A 22,355-nucleotide genomic window follows, 5' to 3' on the forward strand; every position below is an offset into this window, starting at 1 on the left:
TCTGTGCATCAACATATGGTTAAATAGTAAATTTTTTTAATTGATTTTAAGCTAAATAAGAATTCATAATTTTCAACATTAAGGTAATACTAATTTTTCTACCAGTGTACGAATGTGTGATGTGACTCCCAAAATAATCTGATTTCAACTCTGGTGTAATTAATAGGATGTGAATTTGAGATTTCAATCCCATAATTCATTTAAGATCTAAATTATAGCTAACCGTATATGATATAATTCGGTTTGACTTAGTGTATGCGCGTATGTATGTCTATACATATAAATATTTTCAGAAATATATTCCATAATTGTGTGTATATATATATATATATATATATATATTTTGAAAGATCAGTAATTTGAATATATTATAAGTTTAAAACATTAAAAATCTTAATTAGTATAAGTTTCGGTTGTAATACACGTGTTAACTTATAGCTCTCTGTTTTAACTTGTACATGGACCCCTAGTTTGGTTCTGCTGAACCCTAAATGCATGCATGCACGTGTTAATGACTCGTACGCCTCAATTGCCTATAGTAGATCCTGAAAAAAAGGAAAAAGTAGTCCTACAAACTAATGCATACCAGCATGGCAGGAATGTGCTAATCCAATCAAACAAATTGCAACACAACGAAGACAACATAGAGGGAATAAAAAAACAATCAAATAATAAGATCATGTTTTTATTTGTTTCGTATCTCTGTGGATCTTCTGAGTTTTTATTGATGCAACTAGTACGACTGTCTTTCAGCGTCTGGTAGCTAGCTTCAAGCAAACAAGCAAACGCTATGGTAGAAAGGGAGGGGTGGCTGCAAGTAAGCTTTAACAGGATAGGGATAGGGAGTAATTGTTCCTCATTGAAAAATAATTATGAGGCCTGTTTTCTTTTTGTAATTAGGCAAAAGAAACTCAAAAGCTGAATGAGGTGTTTCTGGAAATTGGGTCCCAACCCAAGGGCCAAAGCAGTGACCTTTCTGATCTCATCTCCAATTAAAAGGTATCATTAAAAAAAAAAATTTAACTAAGTAAAAGCGAAGAAGTCGTAGATATTGGAAGGTTACCACTCGAATACAATTCTCCATCTGATCTCTATCTCTACTGCTTATCTTCTGATTCTGATACATTCCCACCTTGATGATCAACAATATTGCAGACCTATATGAATAAGAAAAGGATATATGCTTTCTCAATTTGGTAGCCAAAAAAAAAAAAGAATTAAACACGTAATTAGCGAACTTAACAAATTTTTAGACTCAGTCTTTGTTGGCAAAAATTTGTTTCATTTAGATTTTATGCATGAAAAACCACTTTATAAGTAAAACGTGATGTTAAACTAACCAAGAATATATAATCCATTTGCTTGTATATCAAATGTAGATTATATCTAATCCGATCCGACTTAGTATTATATAATAGCATTAGAAAATAGAAACCCGAAATTCTTCTCTACCTTGATTATGTTATTCTATAATAAGATAGAAAGTATGAATAATCCCCAAGTATATACCGTAAGAGTAGTACTATTTCTTATATTGCAAATGTAGTATTAATTAAATTACCACAAAGTTAGATCAAAGCTCGATATGTAAACTAAAGTTTCGCCCTTTCCCTTCTGATTCTCAACGTGGAGAAATTTTTCAGTATGTTCAGTACACGGTACTATGGCACATTGAAAAATCTTTTGTCACAGTGGAATTAAAGCTCTGTCCAATCCATTTTAAGTCGAAGGTGGGGGGTTGCAGTAAAAATTCACTTTTGCATCACAAAGATAAAAAAACAAAGGATAACGTTAGGGAAATCAAATTTATAAATTAAATGATGTGATTGTTGATAATTGGATTACTAATAAGTGTTAATTAACGTGCTTATTTCTTATTGGTGACACATCATTTGGTTTGTAAACTTAATTTGGTACCTAAACACAAAAGAGAAGGTAAAAAAAAGTTTTCCCGGGCTTTTCTTTTCTTTTTTTTCTTTCGGTAAAGGCTTTTCTTCTCTCTCTCTCTCTCTCTAACAGTCAGTCTGTAAGTAAGGAGAATCGTAATTATAAAAAGAGTAATGCTAGGTATATTAAATTTTAGAAACTAAAGAACATGGAAGTTAATGATTGGTTTATTACTTAAGCATTGATAAATGTGCTTATTCTTATTGGTAACATATCATTTAATTTAGTTTGTAAATTTAATATCCCTAACATTATTCTTATAAAAAATTAAGAAACCACCTTGAACTACCACCTTCATCAATTTTCTCCACCAAAAACTAATTTTTCAGTCCTTCATTTGAACGCTCTCGGTTTCTCATTGCCTATTCCTCTCTCTCTCTCTCTCTCTCTCTCTCTCTCTCTCTCTCTCTCTCTCTCTCTTCCTGTTGCTTCAAATTTGCTGTAACTCCGTCTCTCTCCCCCAAACACACATCGTCCAGAACTCCTCGTTCTCTTCTGTAACTCCTCTCTCTCTCTCTCTCTCTCTCACACACACGGGTGCATTTGCTTGCTGCATAGTTTAGATCATGAACTCTCAAAATGCTTCATGATCTTTGATTTCTCGGTTGTATTTAATCATTGTAATATTAACTGGTAGCAGCTGATTTTAAATTTTAGTGAACTCAATCTAGAGATGCTGCTTGTGATTATAGGTTTTTTGGCCAATCCTCCTAATAGAACGACTGTAACTCTAAATATTAGTACCATTATTTGTTCAAAACCCTAACACAATTTTCTTATGTGTTCAGATTTCTTTGCACTATACGATGGGGACTGCTCACATACTTTTGGCCACCCTCCTCATTTCGTTCTTTGGTGTCCGCGGGAATGTTTTCTCTCTAGAGAGAGCGTTTCCGTCAAGGCACCCAATTCGACTGAATGAGCTCCGAGCTCGAGACCTTTCGAGGCACGCCCACGTCTTCAAAACAGTTGTGGGCGGCTTAATCAATGTTACAGTCGTGTATGAGGATTACTATGGCCATCCTCAACACATCGGGTAGCTTTTTTAATTGACTTTAATCATTTTTGGATGGTTTTTATTAAGAAAGCTCGCTATTTGTAATGCCCATTTTTCGATGAATGAAAATATCATACTATTCTCTGAAAAAACAGTTAATAACTAGTTTTGCTGCATGATTTTATGACTCTCTCTAGGGTGTATGTGACGAAAGTTAAAATAGGCTCTTCGCCAAGAGAGTTCTATGTGTTGCTTGACACGGGGAGTGACTTGTTCTGGGTTTCCTGCAGTTCCTGCAGTAATTGCCCCCGATTCACTGATCTGGGAGTAAGTTCACATTTCTTTCTTCTTTGTATTCCCCATTGTTTGCTATCAATTTTGCAATCCTACTTCCAAACGTTTAACGTACAATCTTGCATGTATGAGAAGCCAAGCTTATTCAAATGGCTAGTGCCAATGACTTAGCATTTATAATTGGACCCATAGAATGGGCTAAGACTGCCTCTCTTCTGCCTTGCCATAAGCTATGTAAAGCCTTTTTAGTTTCTGCAGTATATCTTCAATCCTAACATTTATCATCAAGCTTTTTAGAAATAAACCAAATAATGTGCTCCATAAAAAAAGTTTAGACCACACTAATCAACATATTCCATACAAGAGGGAGATCCCTTTAATCGAAGATGTTGACACTCTGGTGATGCCAAAGGAAATTTGCACGAATACATCTAAAAGTACCTATATGGAAGAAAGATAATTACGATTTCGGTTTAGCAAAAGAAGAGAATCTTATTTATTTGAAACTAAAAATGGACAGAAAACACAAATATTTGGCAAAACCATCATCCCTGCAAATAAGAAAAGAAAGCAGTGCAAGCACACATCACTAGTGCAGAACAATGAACAGAGGACTATCATAGCAGAATAGGGAATTGAAAATAATGGATTATATATATAAACACACACACATACATACACTGAGCTTCAATTTAGAATAGTCATATATGTAATACTTTATCTATTTCATAAACAACTAAAAACACTAACCTCTCCATAAATTATGCTCAATTGATAAAGTACTCGAAGTCAACATGGCATGTAGGAAAGATGAACCATCTTTATGTAGAATAGGCTCAACCATGTACTTCTCCTTATCGTGGAAATTGTATTGGAATCCTGCGGAATAATATGTTAGTTGACCAAAGTCTTCTGCACACTTAACACTCCTTTATACTCGAACTAATGAGATGTTCATATGAGTTTTTGTGTGTTATGAGCAGGGACCTTAGCCTTGTATTTATATGGAATTAACCCTAATGAATCTTCCCATAATAATGTCATTAGGAATCCTTGCAGTCCAAGAATAATTGATACACCAAATCTCATTCCAAATAGGATAAAATTAGAAGCCCTTATTCCCCAAGGAAATCCGGAATATATTAACTTTACTTGGGGTACAAGCTATAGCTATTAACTAAATCCTAATCTTATTTATATTCCAAACAATCCTTAAAAAAACTGTGTAGACCTATTAACCGCTGGATTAGGGTCCTACGTCCAACAATATACACTCAAATACACTCGACTGACCTCCTTTAGTGCTCATTTCACGTTGTGTTTCAACGACCTAAACATCTAATTTGGGTCTTCCCTCAACAATCTGAATCGTTAGGCATGGTTGCCCCAAATATATATATATATATATATATATATATATATATATATATATATATATATATATATATATATATATATATATATATATATGTACAAAAACACACTCTCCTAATTAGCCACATCGTTTGAAACCGGAAAAAAAAATTAGCCCATAAACACTACAAAAATTGAAACCTTGTTGCAGCATTGAGAGAGAATCCAAGCTTACTGTTGCATTGAATCTGTTTGTATATTTCAATACTATATCTTGTGTTTTTTGGTTTTGTCCTAATTGTTTCTGCAACATGTTTCAAAGAATCGATTCAGTTTCTATGACATTGTCAATTCATCCACTGGGGGGGGTGCTCCCTTGTTCACATGCAATGTGTGGCAAATGCTCTCGTCAAAGCCACCGGTGCGAATATGATATGACATATTCCGGCGGAGATCGCATCACCAGTTTTCTCGTATCAGATGTGCTTCATCTTGACACTATTCCAGTGCGATCTTATGTTGCACTGGAATCTTCAGCACCCATTGTTTTCGGGTGAGTATCATTTTAACCTTTCTTTTTGCATCTGTTTATTCACTACAAGTAAGGTGGTAGACTTTAGGAAATTAGCAAATGTAATGAAAATGCATGGTAGGCTATTGAGATGAAGCAAAACCAATAAAATGCAAACCTTTATGCTTTCAGTTCATAAAAACCACTAACACAAGCTGCAATTGATCTGCCATCTCTCTAATATCAACAAGCACTTCCTCCCTTGCATTTTTTTATTTGGCCAAAACCACCCTTGCCTTAATCGTCTAACTCCATAACACAGAAAAGTTACATTGCCATTTCAAACAAAAATTAGAAATTAGGAGAGGTAGACTTTCCATTTCTAAAAGCACAATCAAATATGTGTCAGACAACCTTGAACGACGGTGCAAAGAAAATGATTCAACCACTACATATAAAAACGCTAAAACTTAACTCAAGATATGAAGTATTGTGTAATCTGCTCCTTAATAAGTATTGGAGGTAACAGTGCCATCCTATGTTCTATAACTATTTCAATCCTATATACTATAACCACTCGTCGTACCCAGTGCACAAGGCTCCCGCTTTACGCAGGGTCTGGGAGAGGTGAATGTCGGCTAGACTTACCCCCATTTATGGAGAGGCTGCTCCCAAATATACTATAACCACTGATGAGCAAAAATTGAGGGGGGGAAAAAAAAAAGCTGTCTTCCTATTGACAAAGCTAAACGGCTTTTCACATTGACTGCTAGCATAAAAGGATGGGCCAAGGTCCAATAACTGTGTATGTGAAATCATGGCATGTAACAAGAACCATGTTATATACCAAAAATAACTAGAATCAAACAGTCGTATCATGATAAATATAGAGATCGATAAAGAGAGTACCAAGCTGCAGAGCCATGGTTCTTGTATTCTCATTTGAAATGTAACAACCAAAACTGGAAGCCTGGAATCATGAAACCTTCAAATAGCTTCTCCTCAACTTAGAAGCTCATTTGACAGATGAACCCTTGTGTATCCATCAGAGCATGTATTACACAATATTTAGCTTTGCATTAAGTAGGAGCAGTATGGCCCTTTACCTACTTAGTAGTATGGCACAAAATAGTATAACCAAGTTGATCAATCATATTAAAATATGAAAGAGTATAAAAGAACATCACTGCAACATCCACACTCAAGAACAAGTAAAGCATGTGTAGCTCCTTGATTAGTGCGTCCGAGTTGCATGATTTACTGTTCTTAATGGGTAAGGGAGGTTATCAAAAGTACGCATGCTTCCACAGCAAAATGTAGCAGTAAAACTGAAAGAAAAAACACCATAACATGATTTACATATAAAAATATCAAGAACAAAGGAATCAAAACAGAAAATACAACAAAAGAGATGGAAAAACAGAACCAAGAACACTGAAACTAGACAAAAGCAAAAGAAACAAACCAGATTTCTCAATTACTAACACAACTGACCACCATCACCTGTCCATGAGTTTAAACCTGAGTTCTTGAGATGTTTGAATTAATTCTGGGGTTCAAAGGTTTATAAGCTTAGATGTTGTTCGCAAATGCTACCAATATTGACTACTAACAACATTAAAAACGATGTAATTTAATGTTATAAAAACTAGCTTTTTCTTGTAGGGATTAGAGGTTAATTGCATTATTTCCTTGAATAATATTGGAAACAGGTGTACTACTTCTGTATCCGGACTTTTGGCTGGGACCCGGGCCTCAGTCAATGGGATATTTGGCTTTAGCCAAGGTCCCATGTCTGTTCTATCGCAGTTGTCTTCGCAAGGAATGACTCCCAGCGTGTTCTCCCACTGTTTGAAGGGAGATGACTATGGTGGCGGTATACTCATACTTGGTGACATTTTGGAGCCGAGTATTGTTTATACTCCCCTTGTCCCGAAGTAAATTTTTATCCGTGTACTTCCATTTAATTGTTTCTTTGATTTAATTGAAAGTTTCCGTGACTACCTCTTTTGTTTAATTAATATAACAAATTTCTACCTACTGTTTTCAGGCGGCCATATTATGCAATCTACTTACAGAGCATTGCTGTTAACGGGAAAATTTTGCCGATTGATCCAGCAGCGTTCAAAGTATCACGTGGACGAGGAACTGTTGTGGACTCGGGAACTACTCTAGCATATCTTATAGAAGAATTATATGAACCTTTTATTCGTACTGTAAGTTCGAGATCCATTAGTTCTTTTATATAAAAGGGTATAGTAATATACGATTACTATATGTGACTCCCTTGTATTTGGCTGTGCAGATAACTTTGGCTTCTTCTAAACATGTGACTCCCGTGGTTTCAACGTCAGGAAACCAGTGCTATCGCACCTCCATCAGCAAGTGCTCTCTCTCCCTCAAACAAAATTGAGTGAAATTTGTCTCCATTAATCTATGTATACCCCTCTCTGTCCTCAAAAGAACTGAATGACATTTATGTCCGTTATTTTTCAGTTTAGCTGAGGCATTTCCGTCAGTCAGTCTGAATTTTGCTGGCGGCGTCTCGATGGTTTTGAAACCACGAGAGTATCTTATTGATGGCGGTTATTATGTAAGTTTATCCTCAACCTCATTCTGTAAAATAATTCTTGTTTAAAATAATATTAATTGACTGATGCAATGGAAGTGTTACAGAATGGCCTTCCTTCGTGGTGCATGGGTTTCCTTAAAGCTCACAAAAGGCTCAACATTCTCGGAGGTAATTTAACAAGCTGTGCATATGGTGTTCAATTCTTTAGTGAATTTACAAAACACTAGTTAACATGTAAAATCATTTAATATGACTTCTCATGTCTCTTCGAATGCAGATCTTCTTCTAAGAGATAAGATCGTTGTTTATGATACAGTTGGTCAGCAGTTGGGTTGGGCAAACTTCAATTGTAAGCTAAACTATGTTCTAAATTCTTTTCTTGTTTCATTTCCCATATAGTTTTTTAGCAGTACACCTCTCTCAGACCCTGCGTAAAGCGGGAGCCTTGTGCACTGGGTACGACCTTTTTTAGTATGTCATATTTCATACTTTTTCTTTTCAATGCTCCTCGCCCATAAATGTCTCTGTCGGTATTCATGAAAGACAGCGGAGTGACAGCAGCTTATTAGGAGGAGACATGAAATTCCAGCATCTAGCAACTGGAGTAGCGGCTCTTTTGAGCTTAAATTGGGTGTTAATAGTGGTCTGATTCCTTTTGAAACCATTGTTGTTAATTGAATTTTAGTTGATAACTCTCCTAGAGTTTAGATAAGAACTGATCTATGTGTATAGATGTGATGATACAATCAATGAAAACTCAAACGTTTTTTAAGCAAGAATTATTCAGTTACCGCGTAGATCAAATTTATGCATCCCATTTTTTCGATTTTTTTATTTAGTTAGGGGTTTCAGAGGGGGAGTTGTTTGAGGAAATGGAGGAGCATTGAAACCGAGTAAGGAGAGCCATAACTCATAAGAGTGTTTGATTTCCACTATGGCACATGCCCTCCTTGCATCCCAATCTTTCGATTGAAGGACTAATGTTTGTCTATTGTCTTGCATTTTTATATTTGCCCTTATTTTTTTCGATCGAAGGACTAATGTTTGGTCTAAATAGTTGGTCCCTAATAGGCGAACACTGCCCTTTAACCAAATCATGTCAAGTAAAACCAAATAAAAAATAACATTATGAAACATCACCTTTCCAGCACCCGCTCTCTCCCTCCGCTCAGTCTCCCTTTCTCATCTCTCTCTCCTAACTTTCCCTCCTTTGCTTGCAATATCTAATGGAAGATTTGAACGATATTTCTGGATTGAGTATCAGATGTTTTTAGCGGTTTAGCCATGGTTAGCCGAACTTCAGACATCATATTCGGCAATGACCGTCTCAAGCATTCCACCGAATAACCTGGCTACTTTTGTTTTTGGTTTGTTCGGCGGGAAGTGGATGAAAGTGTTACTTTTTTTCGGTGGTTATACACCGCAATTGTACAGTTCAAATCAGCCACCAAACAAAACACCTGCCGCCAATAAAGATTTGTCACAAAATGACAAACGCGTAAGCACCCAGAAGACAATTTGCATGTAGCGAGGCCTTAACAGTTGCAAAAGCGAAACAACACTCATAAAAAGTAAAGTGTATCAATATTTGAATATTTTAACATTGTATAATTTGGTTTTTATAACTTAATTTTTTGTAATTTGAAATTATAATTTACATAACATTATGGATTTCAAGAGCATTTTTGTTAACTCGCACGAAATAAAAAGTCACACCAATTAAAATTATAATAGTAATGAGTCAATATTATTTATTTCAGTAGTTTAATTTCTAAACATTTATTTTGATAATATAGTGCGAGAATTAAAAACACGTAATTATGGGATTTCCTATTGTGCTTGCAAGCGGATAGATGAGTCTTCCAAAAAGAACTTCTTCAGTCCTTCCTTATTACAGTAACAATGTTTATCTTTGCATTGACAAACAACACCAGCATAGCAGTCTTTAACTGTGTTGCATACACCAGGAAGACGTATGTTTTCTGCTTCGACTCCAAGTTGTACACCTACCATCCATATTTACTTTATTAACTCAAAACATACTAACATGTTATGTATGAGGAGAAGTTGCATAGTCAAAAAAGAAGAGGTAAAGAAAATATGAGAACTTGGATGAAAAAACAATCATTTAAGAGAAGTATCTTACCCACAAATGCAACTATCAAGAGCACAATGAGAAATGCTAGCTTCAGTGAACGTTTCTCCATATCTATAAAATTTGTTGATAGCTAAAGGGAAAATTCATGATCGTTGTGGACTTGAAGTGCGCTATAAAACTTAATTCTAAGATACTAGTTTTTTCCAAGTCTAAGATTATATATAGTTCGAACAATATACTCTACCGAACCATAATGAGAAAGAAATCGGCCAAATCCGATTGCCAACTTTATTAGTTCTATTTCATACTTTAAATAAAATGGTGTCCCAAATTAATCAGATATGGAATTAAGTTGTATAACATAATTTATGAGATTTCTTTAGTTTCTAATGTATGAGATTTTAGTGCTTTTTCACACCAATAGTTATATATCGTTGTATATAATATTAGATGCGTGCCATATTCAGAAGTGACTAGGCTCCCAGTACAAGTAAGACCTGTAAACGATAAATGGCAAATATGATACCTTTTTTGGCACCCACTCTTAATTAAGTTTACCCAACTAAAATTTTTTGTCATCATATTTCTTAATTTGCCATACTTGGTGGAAAAATGATCTGTTGTTGTTTTATATTTCTTAATTTGCCTCTATTTTAATACATCACCCACCTCCACACCCATCCCATCTCACTCTCCCCCTCTCTCCCTCTCTCTCTTTCACTACTATATCGTTATTTGGTATTTGCCCTAATTGTTTCTGCAACATACACTCCATTTAGTTTCTATGACATTGCCGATTCATCCAGTGGGGTGTGCTCCCTTGTTCACATGCAATGTGCGGCAAATTCTCTCGTCAGAGCCACCGGTGCGACTATGAGATGACAGAAAATACTATAGATATAATTAATAGCATTAAAATTGAAAGAAAGAAAAAAAAATAACATGATTTACAAATAAAAAATATCAAGAACAAAGAAAACCAAAGCAGAAAATATTGTAAATACCAGCAATAGTGCAACACAATACACTGCCCCAAAAGATTAATCAAACAAAGGTGTGAAGAAGAACTAGAAGGATGAATGAAAACACTCTAATCTCAATTTTCTGCACAAAAATGGATCTGGTACATGGATGAGGAAATATCAGCTCGTGTCCTATCATGGTCCCACATTTTACATGTTAGAAATGAATCCGATATTGATGAAAGAATGAACTTTGTATAAATAGTTGAGCTACTCTCTGTATAGTCAATTGATTTTATGGTAAAACTCAACATTTTTATGCTATCAAAGTTAGCTATCTCGTGTATAAAGTCCAATAGGCACACGCACTACAGTTCATCCAATTTGTGTTGTCTAAGTGTTTGACTTGCAAATTTGTCACACACAAGGAGGCATGTTAAGAATGAATCTCCCATTAATCAAAGAAAGAACCTTACATGAACTTATACGTATGTAGTTAAACTACATTGAAGACATATCTTCGTCACACGCAATGAGGCATGTTAAGAATGAATCTCTCATTGATCAAAGAAAGAACCTTACATGAACTTATACGTATGTAGTTAAACTACATTACAAACATGTTACTACATTTCGTCCGACAACATACGTAAGATCCAATTCTTACACAAATCATAAATTTAGCTTAACCACTGGTTGTCGATCCGTCCATTGGTGGTGAACTTATGACCACATCACTACGATCAAATTATTCGATGTTGTTTATATCCTATAAGTGATATGTCTCTCATTTACATAAATTTCTTTAGTCTTGGACTTTTGTCAACATGCAAGGGTTCGTATAGAAACGAGAAAGCATCCATGTAGGGCTGGGCAAACGGGTCCTGGACCCGCGGGTAGGGGCGGGTAATACGGGTACGGGGCGGGTACGGGCAGGTTCTTAGTTTTGTAAAAATAGATCGGGGCGGGGCTAGCCGGGTAATTGAAGTTTTAGGGGCAGGCCGGTTCCAAAATTATAGGATCCTCGGGTACCCAGACCGGCCCGTTTGTGTTAGATTGGACGGACGAGATTTAATATCATCTCTCCATCCAATCTCAACCGTCAGTTCAAGTTTTCAACTTTCAACCCTAGCCAACCTTCCCCGAGTCCCGAGTTCCAGAAGCATCCTCAACCTCAGCAGCCTCAGACCTCACTCTCGGATTCTCAGACTCTCCCTCAACTTCATCTCCCTGAGTCCCTCTCCCTCGAATCCCTAGACCTAGTCTTCTCGATCTCTCTTCCCGAATCCTGAGTCCCGACTCCTCTCATTTCACGTCTCAGAGCTCGATCTCTCTTCCTAACTCCACCCCGTTCTCGAATCGTTCTCTAATCCCCCTGCATTTCCATTGAGCCAAACATCCTCCATCCGCTCCAGAGACCCACACAGAAGAACCATGTCATTGTTCTTGTACACCTCGAATTCAACCCCACCGGTGACCCTCACGTTGTCGGTGCTGACGCATGTCACCTCCGAAGACTCCTTATCGACCCGATCGCGGCGGAGCATGAGCGAGGCCGAGTCCGACGCCGGAACCGGGTCCCGTTGATTTCAAGCGATACCCCAATCTCGCGTCGGAGGTGGCGGAGCGTGAGGTGGTCGGGAACGCTCCCAATCATCTCCTCCATCTGAGTCAGACCCATATTTGCAGCGCACAACTCTGCTTATTGTCCTCTTCAGTTTTAAGGTATTACATTTTAGGGATTTAGGATTGAAAATTAAATTAGGGTTTTCTAGATTTAGGGATTTTGTTGGGTTCTTGAACCTTGGACCTCTGTTATTTTCCAATTTCAAATCTTTTATTGAATTGAATTTGAATCGACTGGGTTGTTGAATTAAATTGAATTTGAATCGATTGTGTGTGTGAGTATATGTATATGTATGTAAGAATTGATGTGCAGTGCATGTAATTTTCAAATCTGTTGTTCGATTCGATTGTTATAATTTGGATTTGTTAATCTATCATAAATTTTCGATTTGATGTGCAGTGCATGTAATTTTCAAATCTGTTGTTCAATTCGATTGTTATAATTTGGATCTGTTGTTGTTCGATTTGATGTGCAGTGCATGACTGCTCTCTTCTTTCTGACATCTCCCGGAACGAGAGAGCTAAAGAAGAAGAGAAGAGAAAAAAAAAAAAAAAAAAGGGACCCGTCTACCCGGCTCGAACCGGCCCGTTTCAAACGGACCGGGTTAGGTCCGGTTCCTGTATTAGACTTTGTTGGACCCGTCCCGGCCCAGCTCGTTTCTTTTAAACCCGGGTCCGGTCCGATCCCTTCAAAATTGGGCCCGGCCCGGCCCGTGCCCAGCCCTACATCCATGCAAGGATGGTGACGATTTCATGCAAGAATGATGACGATTTTTTCCCCTATAAAACATGAATGATGACGGTTTGATGAGGAAGACTAACTTGATTTTTTGCCCATTCTTTTGAGTACCTCTTAATATTTTGTAATTAAAAGTTGAATAAACTTGGCTTGGGAGTGGCTTATTATATAGTTTTTGATCAATCAATTCCCACGAATGTCCTTCCGGTACCTGGATCTAGAAATTGAGCAGTGAAGGATATTCACCAACCAAAACCCGACCGACAGGTGCCGGTAACACCAAACATATGGAAATTTAGACCAAAAATATCACAAATCCCTCTCTACCTCTAGCTATTAGTTTTAAGGAAAATTAATAAAAAAGACTTAAAAACTTTGAATTTTAATATTAAAAATAAAATAAAAGGTAAAGTGAATAGTACTAAGATTGATTTTTTAATTTAAAAATATGATCTTTCGTTAAAATAAACAACACCAAAAACTTTTCGTTAAAGTTCTCTTAATTTTATGTTGGGTGGCAACCGCACCTATCTTATCACCCTAGACAAATCCCAACTGCTACGTACATACCACTTTTTCTCAGTTGATGCCAAGTCATCTCAAAAGCCATGGCTTGAATTTAAAACCTCTTGGGCCTCATGTTCAATGGGTTGGTTAAATTATATTCCCCAAAGTGCTCTCAAGGAAAGAAAAAAAAATAACGTAAAACAAGTGCATTCGTCAATGACTCAATTGACCAAACATCACTCATCTTCACTCTCTTATCCCAAATTATTATTAATATTCTGAAAATCACTACACGCTAGCCGGGTGGTGGCGAGAGATCTAGCATCTATAGCCTAGACGGTTTTTTTATTTTAATAAATTTATTATGCAATATAAACTATGAGCTTCTAGGGTTTTTTTTATTATTGGTTTTGTACCACATAAGTGTTCAAATTTAAATTTTATGTTTAAAATATGACATCTCTTTTGAAGATACCATTAGACTGCATATATATGCTTCTACAGTGCTCTTGATGCCATATCTCCTACAATGCTCTCTTTCTCCCTCCCCCACTCTATTCTCATCAGAGTTATTGTTAACTCATTGACTCCTCTTCTACGCAATGCATAGACAGTGAGACACAAAAAGAAAAATCTCCGAGGCTGCCTAGCCTGCTCAAGCGATCGACTAGGTGGCCGACAATACTGCTTTTTAGAATAGTAATTATTAGGGAAGAATTTCCAAGCCCCATTTGATAGGCAAAGTTGGGACAATAATAAGATTGAATCTGACTAGATTTAGAGCTAGTTTGGGATTACTGTTTTGTTTTTAATTGCTTATGATGTGTTTTAAAAATAATCAAATGTAAAATAAAACAGTTAAACGTCTGATAAATTATATTTTTGAAAGTATTGAAAGTATGAAAACGGTGTATAAGCATTGGTAAATTTTAATGTAAAAGTGATATAAATGTATATAAAGAATATATAAAGAAAAAATGGACATGAAAGTGTTGGCAATGACAATGACAATGGTGGCACTGACAATGACAATGGTGGTTGGCCTACAAAAGTAATAATGGTGGTAGGGGCGGCGATAACGATGATGGTGGTGGTGACGATGGTGGCAACGATGGTAGTGATAGTGGTAGTTGTGGTGGTAGCAGTGGCGGACATGTTATTGGTGGTTGTAATGGTGGTGATTGTGGCGCGTTTGTGGTATGATGGTTGTGGCAACAATGATGGTAGTAATGGCAATGGTGGTGTAAGAAGTTAGGATTTGTAGTGGTAAGGCTCAACTCCATTTATTTTTATTAAAGCAGCTTTTAAAAGCAACATACAAACTGCTTTTAATAGTTGTTGTCCGAAGGCCATTACTTTTAAAATAAGTAGGATACTTTATTTTTGGATACTGCTAAGGAGACTAAATTTGTAGACAAAATTTTGTAAACTAAATGACATGGAAGTTGGCGATTGGATTATTACTTAAGTGTTAATAAACGTGCTCATTTCCTATTTGTGACATATCATTTAGTTTGCAAATTTTGTCTATAAATTTAATCTCCCTAGGATTACTCTCTATTTTTACTAAACACCTTCTTACTGTTTTACTTTAAAATGAAGCAGGTTTTGCTGGAATAAAAAAATTATCAAATTGGGCCTTACTTTATATGTGAGGCGGTTATCAAATTTAGTAAGTTCAATTCCGTTCTAATTCAACAATGAGCCTAATTTGTGAAGGAAACAAGGTATGTGCATGGCCGCTGAAAGCTGTCCCAAAAGACTTGTTAATCCAGATCCAAATCCTCTCTCTCTCCTAGTTTGTTTCTCTAGAAACCCATATCCAAAGCCTCTTTTCCAGCTTCAACTTTCAGCCGCCGCCCCTTACTCTTGCTCAGGGTAGGCGGCAACCCGCTACTTCCTACTCTTTCCAGTCTCCTTCTTCCCTTCTTCTTTCCTTCCCTCCTGTGCATTTTTCTTCTTTTCCTCCCCTCTCATTTCCTCAGCTCTGTCCCCCTCCCTACATCCATCTCTTCCTCTCCCCTTTCCAGTCTCCTTCTTTCGTTTTATTCCCAGCTCTTATGAGTTTATCTCAGTATTCCTTGAACTGGGTCTCAACTATCTCAGATCTGGGCTTCATGCCCCCCTTATCCTTTTTTTGCGTATTTTTACTGCTTTCTGTCTTTTAACTTTCTGTCATCCCTCCTCCTTAGTTGTGATACATCATCACCATCCCACCATGTACTCGAATGGACGGGCTCCGATCAGGAATTGGATACCAAACCTACCACCCTCCTTCACTTCCCCTTCCCTAACCGACATGCCTATGTCGGATCCCCATCGAGGCCAAGTGTTGGGTATTTTACATACACCCTTAGCCTCACCCTCTACCCGTATAATACTTTGTTTGTATATATTTGCAGGAGTTCGTGAAGGGGACTTGGATATGGTGTCTACTTTCACGATTCGAAATTTGGCTTCCTCCAAGGATGTGACGGCAGCGGCGATGTGGTATGGAGATTAGTTTTTATTGTCTATTTTCTGCTGCATTCGAGCCTGTGCTTATGCGGGTCTCCCGTTATATCTTGGGTTGCTACTCTTATTTTGCTTGGGCCTTTTACTTTCCCTGTAGTTGTTTTTCTTTTTTAGCTTTGTACTAATTTTTATCTTAACGGAAGTTGACTTTGTGATAAAAAAAAAAATTAAAAAAAAAAAACAAATCAATGAGCCCAATTTGTACGTGCATCGTGCTTGATAGAATATATTCACTCACCAATAATGATCAGAATATGATTAATATTTAATACTACGGATTGGGCAATACCGGAGGATTTGGGATTTATTCAAATTCCAAATGGCATATATATGAAATAACATTTTTCCTTCTGCATTTTGGCCCAAAATATATACGGAATTCAATCAAAGATATCTTAAAACTTGTATTTGAAGAAGAATTATTTAATTGACAAGGATTCTCATATATAATATGATTCATTGATCCAGTACAATCAACTATATCTTTTTTTCTGCTTTAATTTATTATTGATTTTAGTTTTCTTCTTTTCTTCTTTTTCCTGAATAATCCAAATCCAGTTCTATAAACGATCGCTTTCAGAATGAACTCTCACCCACTTTTCACCTTTTATTTCCAATAAAAGAAAATTTGTGGGGTTTTTTTTGGTGTCATTGTCTTCTTTTGCTGAATTTCCCAACAACGTGGGTGTGGCGGTTCACTTATCAATGCCAACTTTCACATAACATCACCCCATTTGCTTACACCGCAAGAATTTAATTCACATAATATATATATGAATAAGATTTAGATAGACCGAATACATCATTGCAGTGAAATGTTAAAAATTCACCGATATAACGTTGCGTGTAATTAAATAACACATGACGATACCTTATTAGACTAAAATACTACTGGAGCAAATTGCTCTCCAAAAATAGCTACCGCATTTCCCTTTCAAGAAATGACGTTATGGAGGACACTTGGTGCTCTCTCAGTTCCCAGCTCAAAAGTTATCACTGTGTTGTCGGTGTATTTGGGAAGCTAAAATGCCGTTGCCACTTAAATTTACGCTCTAATTACAAAAAGCTATTTTAGTAATTCAATAGTAATTGTCCCACTTTATTTTTATATTCTGGTTCATTAACACGGTTATGAAAATAGAAAGGTTCTAAAAGATGCTAGGCGCTAATCGGGTGGCGGGTTGGGCCCTAGCATCTAGACGGCTAGGCGGGTGTCTAAGCGGACTAAGTGGATTTAAGTAAATCTATTATATTTCGTGTAAATAAGTGTTTGTTTATACTTAATATATATATAATTTTATCATAAATTATAAAATAAAATGACATATATGTTATAAAGTACTAGAACATAATGAAAACATGATGAACAATCATATAATGTGTGTTCATTTAAATATTCAATAAGTCTCTTACAATTTATTGAAAAAAATAAAATGCAAAATGAAAGTTATATGTTTTCTGTCTAAGCGAGTCGCAACCTAGGTAGGTGCCTAGGAAGGTCTGGGCGGGCTTTCTGGTGCCTAGATGGTCTAGGCGGGCACCTCAGCAGATCTAGACACCCTTAATTTTCAAACACCTAGGCATTAATCGAGGTAGTGGCCAGCCGTCTAATGACTAAACGGGGCTTAAGCGGCGCGATTTTTAGAATAGTGGAAAATGGTGGAGAAAACAATTAAAGAAGCTGATGGCTCTTTACTCACATTGGACTTAATCCCACTGACTCCTCTCGTCCATTTCAGTTCCCCCTTTTCAAATTTTTTTTATTTTTTCAAAATTAAAATGACAATTAAAACTCCTTTTCGTTTTGATAGAGTAAAAGACCGTGGATGACGTTTTAACTAGACCACATTTACACGTTAAATAATTTATGCTACATCAACTAATATCATATCTTCATATAAATAAAATCAATCAAAATGTAAAATTATTTAAGAAATATTTTGTTGATTCAATATCGATGTAAATGCAGTTACTTATATCTTCACTTAAATAAAAGCAATTAAACGGTAAAAATATTTATGAATATCACGTTGACTTTATATCGATGTAAATGCTACAATAAGTCAAAATTTATAATGTACCCATTCAAGTTCTTACTCAACATGTCTAGATTTTCAACCCACAAGAAAATCTCTTTGTGCCAAAAATGAACCAAGTTTTTCTTTTTTCTCCGTTTTTCACCTGTTTGTTGTTTTCACATAAAAATTGAAAAATTAAAAGGAAAAGAAAAAGGGTTGTATTTGGATGTGATATGCATGTATATCAAAGCCAAGCCAGTGAAACCAGCGAAGCCAAGCCATTGAGCCGAGTACCGGTTAGGGTTGGTGGAAGACCGGCATTAGCCAGTAATACCTAATGCTCAAATACTAGATATTCTCACCAAACCCCGGATTAATCTTGTCCCTGGATTTGAACTCATCAAACGGCTGATTCATTTCGCAACCCTTCGATGCTTGATGACCGACGAAAACCATATCGAAATGGAGGCGTCCGGTAAACCGGTGAGGTAAATTAAATAGTATAAATAGGGCATACAAGGCATTTGGGACATTCGTAGTCGTTTAAGCTTCTTCCGCTTTCTCTGCATAAGCGGTCTGTTTCGAAAAGCACTGCCTCCTCCTTGTTCCCTCCAACTTCCTCCACTTCCAGATCCGCGCTTCAGAGGTACCATTTTAGCGCTTTTCTCTTTTGGGTTTTCGTTTTCCTTGTCCTAGCTTTTTTTGCGGTTTGAATAAAATGCATGCAGATCTGGTGGTTTGCTGTGTTTTTTTTGGGGGGATTGTTTGAGTTTTGCTTTGGGATTATGAAAGATCTGGGGGACTTAAGTTGGTGGTTATTTTTGTTAGCATTTTCTCTTGTATTTTGTGTTCGACAAGTTAAATTGAAGTGTTGGATTTTATTTCAGTAAGAATTTGCAGATCTGATAATCTATAGATTTATGGGATTTTCATTTTTCACTGTGGCTGTAAATTTATGTATTCTGAAGATTCTTGTAAGTAGAACCCTGGTTAATGGTGAATATTTTACTAAACCCCCCTTTATTCTTGAAGATGAGCTTGATGTGGTAGTTGAGCTCACAAAGTTATTCTGGTATCAATCTTTTTGAAGTGCAGATTATGTTGGCTTTATATCTGAATTGATGTGATGCTTTTGTGATATGTGTGTTCTAACTTTGTTCCCTGCGTATAAGCTTTTCTGGGAATATTTACTTTTATTAAAGTTAAAAGTATGGTTGATTTGATGCTGTAGTCGGATTTACGGCAATTGCGAGTTTAGTGATATGCGTGTTTTTAATCTTTATTCTTTTGTCTTGTTAAAGCTATGAGTTCTTTTCGTTGCATAAACTATTGGGTTGACATTGATATGGATTTGTCTTGGTACGCTGTTGTGATGTGTAGAGAATGGAGACTTTCCTATTCACATCTGAATCCGTGAACGAGGGTCACCCCGACAAGCTGTGCGACCAGATCTCTGATGCAGTGCTAGATGCCTGCCTTGCCCAGGACCCTGACAGCAAGGTTGCCTGTGAGACATGCACCAAAACCAACATGGTCATGGTGTTCGGAGAGATCACTACCAAGGCCAATGTTGACTATGAGAAGATCGTCCGTGACACTTGCCGCGCCATTGGATTTGTTTCTGATGATGTGGGCCTTGATGCCGATAACTGCAAGGTCCTGGTTAATATTGAGCAGCAGAGCCCTGATATTGCCCAGGGTGTCCATGGTCACTTTACCAAGCGACCTGAGGAGATTGGTGCTGGTGACCAGGGTCACATGTTTGGTTATGCCACTGATGAAACCCCTGAATTGATGCCCCTTAGCCATGTGCTTTCCACCAAGCTTGGTGCTCGTCTCACCGAGGTTAGGAAGAATGGTACCTGCCCTTGGTTGAGACCCGACGGTAAGACCCAAGTCACCGTGGAGTACTACAACGAAAACGGAGCTATGGTTCCAGTCCGTGTCCACACTGTTCTCATCTCCACCCAGCATGATGAGACTGTCACAAACGATGAGATTGCCGCTGACCTCAAGGAGCATGTCATTAAGCCCGTTGTCCCTGAGAAGTACCTTGACGAGAAGACAATCTTCCACCTTAACCCCTCAGGCCGCTTTGTGATTGGTGGTCCTCATGGTGATGCAGGTCTTACTGGACGCAAGATTATAATTGACACTTATGGTGGATGGGGAGCCCATGGTGGAGGTGCTTTCTCTGGAAAGGACCCAACCAAGGTCGACAGGAGTGGCGCCTACATTGTGAGGCAGGCTGCCAAGAGCATTGTAGCAAATGGGCTTGCTCGCAGGGCCATTGTGCAGGTGTCTTATGCCATCGGTGTGCCGGAGCCCTTGTCAGTTTTCGTTGACACATATGGAACTGGAAAGATCCCCGACAGGGAAATCCTTAAAATTGTGAAGGAGACCTTCGACTTCAGGCCTGGCATGATCACTATCAACCTGGACCTCAAGAGGGGTGGTGGGGGAAGGTTCTTGAAGACAGCTGCCTATGGACACTTTGGAAGGGACGATCCAGATTTCACCTGGGAGGTTGTGAAGCCCCTCAAATGGGAGAAGCCTCAATCTTGAGAGATGGATCAAATACCTCCCTGCTGCTTGAAGCTTTGCATTAATTGGCACTGGCTGAATAATTAGCGTGTTTTTAATTGCTGCTGCCCTTCAACTTAAAAAGCAAATTTCTAATAATTTCATACTTTTTAATGTCGTTTTTTTCTATTATTTTTTTTATTTTTCGATTTCAATTTTGTGTAATATGATATCTTCTTCTTCATCACCAGTGTCTCTATAAAAAGAAAGATAATTTTGTCGAAATTAATGGCACTGGAACTATGAAGCTAGAGTAGTAACTAGTTCTATCAAGCTTGTGATTGCTTGTAGATCATATAATATTAGGAAAATTAATAAAAATGGTTGAAAATTTTGAGTTTTAAAGATAAGGACAAAATAAAAGGTAAAGTGAATAGCATTAGGATTGACTTTTTAATGTAAAAATGTGTTTTTTCGTTAAAGTGAATAGTACTGAGAGTTTTTCATTAAAATTTTCTATAATATTTGGTGTTCTTGTAAAGTTATTATTTTGTTCTAATTCCCCAATGTACATGACATTTTATTATGCAATTCTGAACATCGTAATAGAAATCATTTATTATTTTTATCATCATCAAAATATCATATTTGGAAGAAAATCATTTAATTTGGAGATCTTTTAGCTATTCATATGCATAAAATCAATTGACGGTTCATCATGAGGATGCTACTCATAAAAGAAAACGATAATTGGTTTGACACGTATGAATACAACAACAACAACAACAACAAAGCCTTTTCCCACTAAGTGGGGTCGGCTATATGAATCCTAGAACGCCATTGCGCTCGGTTTTGTGTCATGTCCTCCGTTAGATCCAAGTACTCTAAGTCTTTTCTTAGAGTCTCTTCCAAAGTTTTCCTAGGTCTTCCTCTACCCCTTCGGCCCTGAACCTCTGTCCCGTAGTCACATCTTCGAACCGGAGCGTCAGTCGGCCTTCTTTGCACATGTCCAAATCACCAGAGCCGATTTTCTCTCATATTTCCTACAATTTCGGCTACTCCTACTTTACCTCGGATATCCTCATTCCCAATCTTATCCTTTCTCGTGTGCCCACACATCCCACGAAGCATCCTCATCTCCGCTACACCCATTTTGTGTACGTGTTGATGCTTCACCACCCAACATTCTCTGCCATACACCATCGCTGGCCTTATTGTCGTCCTATAAAATTTTCCCTTGAGCTTCAGTGGCCTACGACGGTCACACAACAGGCCGGATGCACTCTTTCCATCCAGCTCGTATTCTATGGTTGAGATCTCCATCTAATTCTCCGTTCTCTTGCAAGATAGATCCTAGGTAACGAAAACGGTCGCTTTTTGTGATCTTCGCTAGATTGCTCCGGTCATTAGTGTGGATAAGTATATAAATGGATAGAGATAGGAAAGCAAACACAAGATGTACGTGGTTCACCCAGATTGGCTACGTCCACGGAATAGAAGAGTTCTCATTAATTGTGAAGGGTTTACACAAGTACATAGGTTCAAGCTCTCCTTTAGTGAGTACGAGTGAATGATTTAGTACAAATGACATTAGGAAATATTGTGGGAGAATGATCTCGTAATCACGAAACTTCTAAGTATCGGAGTGTGGTGTCGTCTTGACTTGCCTTATCTGTCTCATAGGTAGATGTGGC

General features: G+C 37.3%; 2 protein-coding genes and 1 pseudogene across 2 annotated transcripts in view; 2 read left to right on the forward strand and 1 right to left on the reverse strand.

Moving 5' to 3' along the window:
- The first annotated feature begins 2,350 nt into the window (after positions 1–2,350).
- LOC126582636 (aspartic proteinase 36-like) lies at positions 2,351–8,447 on the forward strand (annotated as a pseudogene).
- LOC126582640 (uncharacterized) overlaps positions 5,305–22,355 on the reverse strand; it is a 36,085-nt gene continuing 19,034 nt past the window's right edge. Inside the window, exon 2 of the mRNA XM_050246802.1 lies at positions 5,305–5,317. The gene's annotated coding sequence lies outside the window, so the exon portion shown is untranslated. The remainder of the gene's footprint in view (positions 5,318–22,355) is intronic.
- Positions 19,519–20,905, forward strand: LOC126582638 (S-adenosylmethionine synthase 1). The gene has a single exon (XM_050246800.1). The coding sequence runs from the start codon at positions 19,522–19,524 to the stop codon at positions 20,701–20,703; it is 1,182 nt and encodes a 393-aa protein (XP_050102757.1). The 5' UTR covers positions 19,519–19,521; the 3' UTR covers positions 20,704–20,905.

This window comes from Malus sylvestris, chromosome 9 (assembly GCF_916048215.2).
Source record: "Malus sylvestris chromosome 9, drMalSylv7.2, whole genome shotgun sequence".
In the NCBI taxonomy this organism is placed as follows: Eukaryota; Viridiplantae; Streptophyta; class Magnoliopsida; order Rosales; family Rosaceae; genus Malus; species Malus sylvestris.